This window comes from Andrographis paniculata, unplaced genomic scaffold (genome assembly GCF_009805555.1).
Source record: "Andrographis paniculata isolate CXL003 unplaced genomic scaffold, ASM980555v1 Contig52END, whole genome shotgun sequence".
Lineage (NCBI taxonomy): Eukaryota > Viridiplantae > Streptophyta > Magnoliopsida > Lamiales > Acanthaceae > Andrographis > Andrographis paniculata.
This window is the reverse complement of record NW_026137587.1, coordinates 3875461-3887295: the sequence shown is the minus strand read 5'-3', so window position 1 is coordinate 3887295 and position 11835 is coordinate 3875461. Positions and strand designations below refer to the sequence as shown.

General features: G+C 26.7%; 1 protein-coding gene across 1 annotated transcript; it reads left to right on the top strand.

Annotated features, from left to right (window-relative positions):
• The first annotated feature begins 1285 nt into the window (after positions 1-1285).
• LOC127254532 (uncharacterized) lies at positions 1286-5641 on the top strand. The gene is made up of 3 exons (XM_051279674.1): positions 1286-1727; positions 3138-3367; positions 5261-5641. Exons 1-3 carry the CDS (start codon positions 1397-1399, stop codon positions 5537-5539), a joined length of 840 nt encoding a protein of 279 aa, XP_051135631.1. The 5' UTR covers positions 1286-1396; the 3' UTR covers positions 5540-5641.
• The last annotated feature ends 6194 nt before the right edge of the window (positions 5642-11835 follow it).

The window sequence follows — 11835 nt, the reverse complement described above, 5'->3', positions numbered from 1 at the left end:
ATTTCAATTTTATTATATTCAAATTATTATCATTATTTTTTTATAAAAGACTGTTTTTATAATTATTCATCTAAATATAAAATCTGTTTTTTTTTTTTTTTTTAAATCAATTCAAAATAATCCTAAAAGACAAAATTAAAAGTAAATTAATAATTATTCAATAATTTACTTAAATTTTTTTGGCAGGTGATCTGAAGCGTCGAGTTTGAACCCATAGATCTTACGGTCATAAATCAAACCCTAAATCATCATATCATCTTTTACGGAACGAAGACTCTATTTTTTTTATAACATTTTTAGGAGAAAGCCTCAAATTTCTAGAAAGCTAAAGAAAGCAGTGATAAATAAATTTTCTGTGTGTTTGTTTGAGGGATTGGATTTTCAATCCACTGTTCATCCAATTTTTTTCTCCCAAAACATCAAATTAAAACCTATTTTTTATTTTTTATATTATACTAAAAAAAAATTTACATTCAAAATATCACATCAAACACCTATTTATATCACATCATACAACTATTCAAATTAAAAAAATTTACTATTCAAATCCCAACTCAAAATCCAAAGCCCCAAACAAACACAACCTTTATTTGTTCCACACAACCTAAGGAAAATATATAATAATAATAATACTCCCTCCGTCCCATAACAAAGTATCCATTTTTTTATTTTAATTCGTTCCATAACAAAGTATCTATTTCTTTTTTTTTTGGTAACTGTACTATCTACATAATATTACAAATACTCTTACAACTTACAATATATTACACAAATATCATTACCTTCGTATCACACATACTAATAAAATTATTTTAGTTATTGCTACTTTATTCGTACTTAAATCCTAATATAATATTAATATTTTTAAAATTACTTGAAAAAGCAAATAGATATTTATGGGAGTAATAATAATAATAAAAGGCACTCCATCCAGGATGGAGGATCAGCAAGTAGACAAACAGAATATTAGTTTCGCACATGACTAACATGGCGTAAACTAATATCATCATGTCAGCACATTAATAACATTAATTACAACGCATTAATACCAGTCAATATCCAATATTTTTTTAGAAAAAATAATTATATATTTAAATCATATTTTATATGTTTATCATTCACTATATCATTTAAATAAATATATATATATTTTTCTTTTATTATATTTTTTAATTTTTAGATTATTCTATTCAATACTACCTAAATTTTTGTTCCAATAACAAATGTTGCCACATACCTCCGCCAACATGTTGATATTTTATTCAACTATTTACACAGTTCGTTTGATTCGATACTATAGAAAAATAAAAAAAATCATGTCAGCTCATATCTTCTTTCCTAGAAAGAGTCGGGAGTCGGGACGTGCCAAGATCTCTCTCGGAGTAGGTTCCAGAAAATGGGGGAGAGGGAGGCGAAGTTTCTGGAGCCATGGCACCGTCTGGAGGACAAGGTAGTGTTGGTGACTGGCGCCTCCTCCGGAATAGGCCGAGAGTTCTGTTTAGACTTGTCTAAAGCCGGCTGCAGAGTCATAGCGGCGGCGCGGAGGACGGACAAGCTGCAATCGCTATGCGACGAGATAAACAGTGGCGCCGTCGTAGATCGGCGTAGAGCTGTGGCCGTCGAACTCGACGTGAGCTCCAATGGTGCGGCGATTGAGGCTTCTGTACGGAAGGCTTGGGACGCGTTCGGCAGAATCGATGCTTTGATTAATAACGCTGGTGTTAGAGGTAAGAGTGAAGAAGACTTTGGGAATCGTGAAAATGTGAAGAAATTATTTTCTCTACCTATTGGAAAATCATTTGTTTGTTGGATATCCGAATATTTCACAATTTCATTGCAATATTTTGGTCTGAGGTTTTTGTTTTTATGTTCAATTTCCAGTAGATTTCCTTTGGGAGATTTGTTGTTGATAGATTGATTATTTATGTGCTTTGCTTAAACGTAATTCCTTTCCTGATGAATTGTTTTGTAGTAGTCCTCCTGTCTACAGAAATTATTTCCATCTACAAAGTCAACATCTGTAATTTTGATGGAGAAGGAGCAAGGGAGTAATCAATTTCTCTGTGACATGAACTTGTCTTTTTCCAGTCTCATTCTCCATTATCACTACAGTGTCTAATTTCTCGTGTTTCAACTTTCAATGAGCCTAATATATACTGCCATTTTCAAAGTCGCAATTTGGAATTTTGTAGTAGCTTAAGAAATAATAGTACATTGTGTAAGAAATTTTGGCATTTTTGCGCTTTAGACTTTATGCAATTATATGTGTAATGATATGTTAGTAACTTAAATAAAAGTTGAAGGTATTTTGATATTAATGTAAGATTATTTTTACTAAAGATAGAAAGAAAGTGAAACGAAAGAAAATAGTAAAAATAGTATTTTGAATTAGGACGGAGAGAATATGCAGAAATTTTTCAGCTTTCTTTCCATTCCATGCTTATTTTGGTGTTTCGGATTGTTTTGGTAAGTGTAAAAAATTGATGTTATGTAAATAAGTGTTAGTTTCATGCTACGAACATTTTTTTCGTTTTTTTAATGGGAGATAGAAGTTGTGTATGATGTTTTTCAAAGAAAATTTTAATTGAATAAGGCAAAAACAAAGTTTCATAGCCATTAGATAGAATTGATAGTAGATTCTTTTTTCTTACTATGTTTTTCAAATAGTGGTAGCTTGTGGATTGGGAGAACTTGCACTACTACAAATGACTTGAAAATCAATGATTTAATTAAGGAGAGTTGTTTACCAGAATGTTTACATTCTTGCAAACATACAAGATGATTTGCTGTTTATCATCTATTACACTCACTTTTCTTGTTACCATTAAGAATTAGTTATCTTTCTCGTTACTTTTACTAAGAAATACAATTATTACGTATTTGTTACATTTCTTAAGAATTATTTACTTTCAACAAAAATAAAAATAAAAAGTAAATAAATATTATTCAATTTTTTTTTTTAAAGGTTATTACTGTAAGAGTGAAAGAAACTAATTTGAAACTAATTTGAATGTTGAGATGAATATGACATGAATGAAAGAGATAATGAAGCTGCAATGGATGCTCCGAGCAACAATGGTTTTGGATTTAACAACCATGTTATATATGGTCGTGTGATTGGGGTTATATATCTGCAGGTTCGTTGCACACTCCATGGGATCTGTCGGAGAAAGAGTGGGATGAAATAGTGGGGACGAATACGACTGGTACTTGGTTGGTTTCAAAGTATGTATGTATGCATATGCGTGAAGCTAAGCGGGGTGGATCTATCATCAATATCTCTTCCATGTCTGCTGTCGAGCGTGGATTTCCAGTCGGAGGCCTTGCTTATGTGAGTAGCAAGGGTTCTGTTAACTCAATGACAAAGGTAGTGCTATATTATTTGCTTTCTCAAGTTTATTGTATGTTTCATCTGCCAATATCTATTTGATTATGAATCTTGATGAGCATGTATGCTTGACTGAGAGTTTGAAAGAGAGAAACCGAAAGAAATGGCCAAATTGTGGAAGCTACTGAAACCTTTTGGAACATTCTGCTTGTACTCTTGAGTTCTTTATCGTGTTCGTGCTAGCGTAGCAAGGCTGAACTAGTTAGTTTTTTGAAAGCTTTGAGAAGATGTTCAAGGAGGAACAATCGACCAGTTACAAGTTATATGAAAGCGAAGTTTGACGAGAATTTTAAACAACGTTGATAGTATGAATGCTTCTTAGTTTGAGAACCAAACGAGGGGTTGGAGGAATACGAGGGACAAGTGTCTCGATCTCACGGGATCCTTTGACAACAAGTTATAGAGCTGATCGTGGGTGACCACGTTAAAGACAGAGATTCGGGGTTTCAACTTAGAATCAATTGGTCGTAAGTGGAGTAGCCCTTCACTCTTATAAGGAAGGGGAATCCAAACATCATATCCAATGTGGGATACTCTCGAAAATTCATACAAAATCAATACCTAATACGGGCACCGTGACTTTGATACCATGTTCAGACGAGGATCCGAGGTTCCAACTTAAAACCACTTGGTTTTAAGTGGAGTAGCCTTTCATTCCTTATAAAGTAGAGGAATCTCAACATCATATCCAATGTGAGATACTCAACAGACCATCATGACAAATTTGATGAGGTTGAACAATTTATCTGCCAGCTTGAGGGAAACAAGTTGTGAGAAGAAATACTATCATCGGTCGATTTCATAATGGATGAAACTCAGAAGCAAGATCGAGCAACACATGAGCTTGTGGAGGCATTGAGAGCTAAGATTGTCATAGTCAAAAGAGTTGTTTATAGCTTGTTAGCCAAGTGTAAGGTCAAATTTTGAGAATGGAGAACGTTAAGGTTGTAGAGCCTTCAAATGTAAGAAAGAACGGACTGTGATGAGAGAAGCGTTAGCCAAGTGGAGGCTGAGGAGGCCGACTGAAACTACCTTGGCTGCCCAAGAGGAAACATCACATGTCGAGAGAGCTGTGAGTTCTATGTGAGCTTGTTGAAGTTGTACCTTATCGATATCTATAACTTGTGTCTAAATGTGTCAATGAGAGTCTCACCAAGTGTATATATAACATGCGATAAAATTGCAAAGGAGATTTTGGCCGATAGAGTGGTGTGCTATAAGAACCAAAGACCATAAACAAAGTACTTAGTTATACGGTGAGGATTACTCTAGTCCAAGACAAGTTAAGAGCCGTATGAGAGGTTATGACATCTCGAGGACATAGTGCAAGAGTTCGAAAAATTGAGGGCAATGTCTAACTCAAATGGAGAGAATATCTTGAACAAAAAATGTGGCCAAGAGAAGTCGAGAGAAAAGGCCAAATTGAGGAGGCCACTAGAACCTTTTAGAACTCTCTAGATGGATCTAGAATCTTTGACTAAGTCTATGTATATCTAATAGTATTAACTTAAGGTGTCTTTGTTTGGAAGTCTTACCAAGATTTTCACGTTTTACTAAATTTTTTTTAAAAAAAATATTACATCAAATATTTATTTTTTATTTTTTATATTATACAAAAAAAAAATCAATTTTACATACAGAATATTACATTAATCATATAACTATACCAATTCAAATATTTTACTATTTAAATTTTAACTCAAAATTCAAACCCCCAAACAAATGTACATAATCTGTAATAGTTTGCCTAAGGCCTAACTCATCTATTAAGGGATGTTCCATTTCAAACTGTTACTAAAGAAGTTTACTTTGATTTTCATTGCTTACAATCTTTATGATTTATTACGGATTGTTTCATGCTGCCATTTCCAGGTGATGGCCCAGGAATTGGGACCTGACAAAATTCGAGTTAACTCCATAGCACCAGGGCTTTTCAAATCTGAGATAACCAAAGGTTTACTAGAGAAAGAGTGGCTTAAAAATGTGGCGCGCAGAACAGTCCCGCTGAGAGATTTTGGGACAACAGATCCTGCATTGACATCCCTCGTTAGGTACTTGATTCACGACTCTTCCGAGTATGTCACCGGCAACATCTTTATTGCCGACTCCGGAAGCACCTTGACAGGTACCCCTATATATTCATCTCTTTAGATTTTCAAGAATGGATTGGTTTCTGGTGAAACATATTGCTAAGTATCAAACTTATATCGTATCTTGAATAATACATACTTGAATAAGATTATTTATAGCTCATGTCTTGTCTTTCTTATGGTTCATTTGAAGATTTGTTGGGTATGATGGTTTAAAGAGTATTTTAGGATTACATGCATTTTTAGAGTTGCAGTGGAAATGGTTTGAACATATGGAAATTGTTGGTGTTTAGGGAAGATAAACATCCGAAACAGTTGGAATTTGAGGTGGGCAAAATATTCGAACCGAACTGTTGAACTGCTTAATTGAACTAAATCAAATCAAATTTTAAGTTAATTGAGAAAATAGATTTAAATACAAATACTATTTGTTAGATGTTTTTTTTTCAGTTTGGTTCAATTTAATTTTTTTATTTTTTCATTCAACGAAATTTATTTTTTCATTTAAAGGAATTTATTTAAACTATTATACTTAAAATTATATATAAATAGTTTTATTATATAACTTAAATATTATTATTGTTTATATTACTATATTTACATAACTGAATATAAATATAATTGTAGTTAGGTTCAATTTGTTTGAAATATATGTGAATATTTTCTGCTAATTTGAATAATTGAATTCTTAAAATATATTTATGGAGAAGATTTGAATCCAGGTCAGCAAAATATTATTCTTCTCCAAATTCATATTATTTTATTGTCATTTCACATTAAATTTGTTAAAGTAATAATAATAAATATACACATAATAAAATTATGTTAAAATTTTAATAAAATAAAATAAATTAAAATATTGAAAAAATAATATAATAAAAATTAAAAATATTAATATATAAAAATATTATTATTCTATAATTTTTATACATCATTAATTATATAAATTAATTATATATAATATATAATTGTGATAAAAATGAATACAAAAAAATAAAGATAAAAATAATGAATAATTACATAATATTACAAATAATGAAATGAGGTATGTTAAAAAAAAATTATTTTAACATTCAACAATTTTTTTTTTACATATTTTTTATTAATATTAAAACATATATAATATATATATTACATATATTTACATAATATATAACACTCTATCCGTTCTAAATCAAAGTGGCCATTTGAGATTTTGTATTAAATTAAGAAATAATAGTAGTATTTTATTTATTAGTAAGAGTTTTTGATATTTTTGTCCTTTAAATTTATGTATAAAATAGTTGTATATATAATGGTATATTTGTAATTTAAGTAAAAATTAATGAGTATTTTTATGAATATTTTTTTTTATAAAATAAAAAATAAATATTTTAAAGTGAATGAAATATACAAAAATGGTAAAAAAAATAATATTTTGAATTGAGACAAACAAAATATATATTTTCCAGTAACAAAAAATAATAATTATTAAATATAGAATTTTTTTATATTATATAAAGTGAGCACAATTTGATGTAAAAATAATAATTTTATATAATGAATTTGTTCAATTTTACTGTAACCTAATAATTTTTTTTTTTTAAATTTTAATGGCTCTATCATTGATTAAGATTATATATTCTTTCTAACAAAATACTAATATTATTAAATTAAAAATTTGAATAAAGACAAAAATATACAATCAGACATACTGAATATTTTATTTATATAATTAATAGTAAATATAATATTTAAAAATTATATAAAATAAAGAGTAAAATTATTTCATTAGTCTCCACTCAATATATTTTATTATTATTATTATTAGTATTATTATTATAATAGATTAAGAATAATAATATTTTGTTTATTAATAAAAAAATTATAATTTACTTTTTATATTTTTCCCGTTAAAAGTACAAAAATGAATATTTTTGTAAGTATTTTGATATTTATATGAATTATTTTTATTATAATAAGCAAGAGATACTCCATTAGTCTCAATTGAGAGTATTACTACATCATTTATTTGTCTCACTCAAAATTATTTATTTTTTATTACAATAAAAATAATTGTTAATAACAAAATATTATTTAATTTTTACATAAATTAAAAATATATCATGACATATACAATTAATTTATACATAAAGTACAAATAATAAAAATATTAAAATTATTTTACATATTTTACTAACTAATAAAATGTTACTATAATTTTTTAATATTTTATAAACTACAAATAACCTATTTGGATTGACACGTGAAAATATTTTTCAATGAGAAATAAAATTTATAAAAGAGTAAAGTAAGAATGGAGTGTATATAAAGATACTACTCCCTCTGACATAATTTGTCTATTCTTTTTATTTGTGTTCCACATAATTTTTTTTTTTTAAAAAAAAATATAATTATACACTTTAATCACATTTATAAAATTCATAATTTATATTTTTTATTTGTGTTCCACATAATATTTTTTTTTAAAAAAAAAAATATAATTATACACTTTAATCACATTTATAAAATTCATAATTTATATTTTTTATTTGTGTGTGTTCCACATAATGTTTTTTTTAAAAAAAATATAATTATACACTTTAATCACATTTATAAAATTCATAATTTATATTTTTTATTTGTGTGTGTTCCACATAATGTTTTTTTTTTTAAAAAAAATATAATTATACAATTTAATCACATTTATAAAATTCATAATTTATATTTTTTATTTTAAGTAAACTATTTAGTCATTTTAATGTTAATATATAATTATTTTTATTAAATTGTACTTCTTACGTCCTATATATTTTGGGCGTGTTACTGAAGATACGAGAATTTAGGTAAAATATAATTAGTAAGTAATTAAAAAGTATATTAGTAGAAATAATTATTATTTAATAAAAATAATTATAGATTAAAATTAAAATGAATAAATAGTTTAATTAAGATTAAAAAATTATAAAATTTAAAATTTAAAATGTGATTAAAGTGGATAATCATATTTCCAAAAAAGGAAAGGACAAATTAGGTGGAACGGACGAAAATAGAAAATAGGGACAAATTATGTAGGAACGGAGGAAATAATTATTTTTACTAATACACTTTTAATTACTTACTAATTACACAATACTTAAGATTTCGTGCCCCTAAACAAATTAGTTAGGACGAATGGAGTAAGATATTATAAGCATTTATACTTCATAATTGTGACACTCCCGCCCACAAGCCCGGCAAAGCTGGACGTGTCGGGAATGTAGGCTGAGCTCACAGGTCAACATGAGTTCTTTTATAAAGGAATGTGCGCATTGATGACATGATTAGTCTATTCAATCAACTTTATCTCTTCAATCTCAGATGACCTAGCATCGGCTCATCCATAGACAGAATTTGGCTTAGCACCGGCCTAAACTCCGAGGTATTTCATCATCCTTGCTTTAGAATAAACGTCCATGTTGCACCCCAATGATTCGTCAATTGCTAAGCCATCAACAGTCCGGTCAACGATTGTGGATTGTAGAAGATCGGCTTTGATACCAACTGTAACACCCCGGCTCGCAAGTCACGCAAGACCGGACGTATCGGGACTGTAAACTGGAGTTTTTTCAGTAAAATTTTCGAAAAGAAATATACACATTGTTGACATGAATAATCTATTCAATCCACTTAATCTCTATTCACCGGCCTGACACCAGCTCATCCACGAGAATGACCTAATAAATTAAAGTCCGGGATATTACAATAATATATTATATTTTTAGTAAATAATCTTTTTAGAATATATATTCATTGAATATAAAAAGATTATTTAATATTTATTTTATATTATTAGTCTATTAAATACTACTATTAACAAAATAAAAATGTTGTACTCGCTCAGATCCAATTCATTGCCCCAATCATTTCTTCATAGGTTGTTTTCATCCCAGTCAAAGGTGTGTTCCTTTCGAAAAAATATATATATATATATATATACAAAATTAATATTATATATATATATATTATTTTTATATTATTTACACATTTTATTATATTTTATATAAAAAAAAATATTTTTTTTTTTCAAATCATTTTATCAAACAAATACACCCATTTTACCTCACAATTAAATTAATATTGTCTTACTAATCATATTCATATTATGTGTTTTGTTTGTTAGTTGTCTCATATTTTATATTACTTTTATTTTTTAAAAAATAATTATATATTTTAATTTTATTTCAACTTTTTTCAAATTTATAATATATTTTTAATTATAATTATATTAATTAATTATTTTAAAATTTTGTCTATACAGTAATAATATAGGGAAAAGGAATATAAAATTAAATGCAATACATATACATATACAACATGCAGATACGACAAATCAATTCAACATTAATACTATATAAAAACAAACCAGCACATCTAATAAAATAAATCAGCACAATTTAAAAAATATAAATAAGTCGGTCATTTTTATTATATATAAATTTAAGAAAATAACTAACAACTAAACACAATCCGTAAATGACAAAATAATAATAATAAACATATAAATACATTTAGCAAAAAATTAAAACAGCACAAATAATAAATCAATATAATTTAGCAGACTATACAAAACAAGTATGCATTTTAATTACTCCCTTTGTCGTCAAATCGCATTGCCATATTTTTTAGCATACGTATTAATATGAATATGTATTTTTTTTAATTTTTTTTAAAAAATATAATTTTTCGTTAAAAAATAAGATAATACTCCCTCCGTTCTAGATACCGTGTCTGCTACATTGTAGACACGATATTTTAGGAGGGGTGTAATTAATAGATAATTAAGAATGTATTAGTGAAAATAATTATCTTATAATATAAATAATTATAAACTAAGATTAAGATAACTAATTAGTTTAATTAAAAATTTTAAAAAAAAATAAAATTAAAAAATTTAAAATGAGATTAAAGTGTGTAATCATTTTCCAAAAAAAGAAAGTGACATGGTATGTGGGACGGACAGAAACGGCAACGTGGATATGGTATTTTGGAAAGAGAGAGTATTTTTTATGTCAATCTTTTTAAAATAAGAATAAAATCAGCATATTCAAAAGAAATAATTGGACAATCTATTATACATAAAATATTTGTTTGCCCAAACTTATCTATGTATATTTTTCATCTTCTCACAAAATTAATATTCAATATAAAATATTATATGTTTATATTATCGATATAATTCTTATATTTTATATAAAAAAAAAATTCAAATCAAAATACTAAATAAATACCATAAAAATAGCAATTAATATAAATTAAAATCAACACAACATTCGAACTAATAAAAAGGCATATTAATAAAACTAGGCTATATTGTACAAAATCCACCCGTGGTGTCACGAAATTGCACCAAATCCCCCATACTTTTAAAACTGCGTCAAACTCCCTCGTAGTTTCATAAACTTTGCGTCTAACCCCCTCAGTGGTCCTTATTTAACGGTATTTGACCTAAATACGCTCAAATTGCGAATAAATTTTAGAATCTCAATTTATAAACCCTAAAATTACAATATATTTATTTTTTATATATTTACCCTAAAAAAATAGTAAATATACTCAAAAATAGTTATTTTTCTCAAGTTTTAATAATTTATTTTTACTATTTTTTAGGCTGAATATATAAAAAATAAATATATTTGTAATTTTAGGGGTTTAGAAATTGAGATTCTAATATTTATTCACAGTTTGAGCGCATTTACATCAAATACAGTTAAACAAGGACTGTTGAGGGGGTTAGACGCAAAGTTTATAAAACTACGAGAGAGTTTGACGCAATTTTAAAAATATGGGAATTTGGTGCAATTTCATGAAACCACATGTGAATTTTATGCAATTTAACCATAAAACTATATAACTAAAAATATATTTATTATACTTGATAACTTTGTTTACGTGAGAGATTTTTGGAATGATTTTATTATTTCAATTTTTGTTTTTCCAAAAAAAGAAAAAATCGAATCAAAATATCTATTTTTATTTATTATATTATAGTAAAAATAATTTTACATTCAAAATATTACATTAATATATATTTATATTTCATTAAATAACTATTTTAATTCAAAACTTTATTAGTTAAAATTAAAATCTAAAATAAAAATCTCACAAGTATACATACAATTATATTCCATTATTATTATTATTATTATTATTATCATTATTATAAATTATAGTTGTTGTTAGTTATTGGCAAAATAATAATTTCATTTTAAAAGTACGTTTGTTTCTTTAACAAAAAGATTTTAAACATATTTCTTAAAAAAAAATAAAATTAATATAATATACACATTTATTATTTTTATATTATCGACACAAGTGCTTATACTTGTACCAAACGCT

Coding starts and splice junctions, on each gene's coding strand:
- LOC127254532 (XM_051279674.1), top strand. CDS start 1,397: ATGGGGGAGAGGGAGGCGAAGTTTCTGGAGCCATGGCACCGTCTGGAG. Junction 1,728..3,137: donor TAATAACGCTGGTGTTAGAG/GTAAGAGTGAAG, acceptor ATATATCTGCAG/GTTCGTTGCACACTCCATGG. Junction 3,368..5,260: donor CTGTTAACTCAATGACAAAG/GTAGTGCTATAT, acceptor TGCCATTTCCAG/GTGATGGCCCAGGAATTGGG.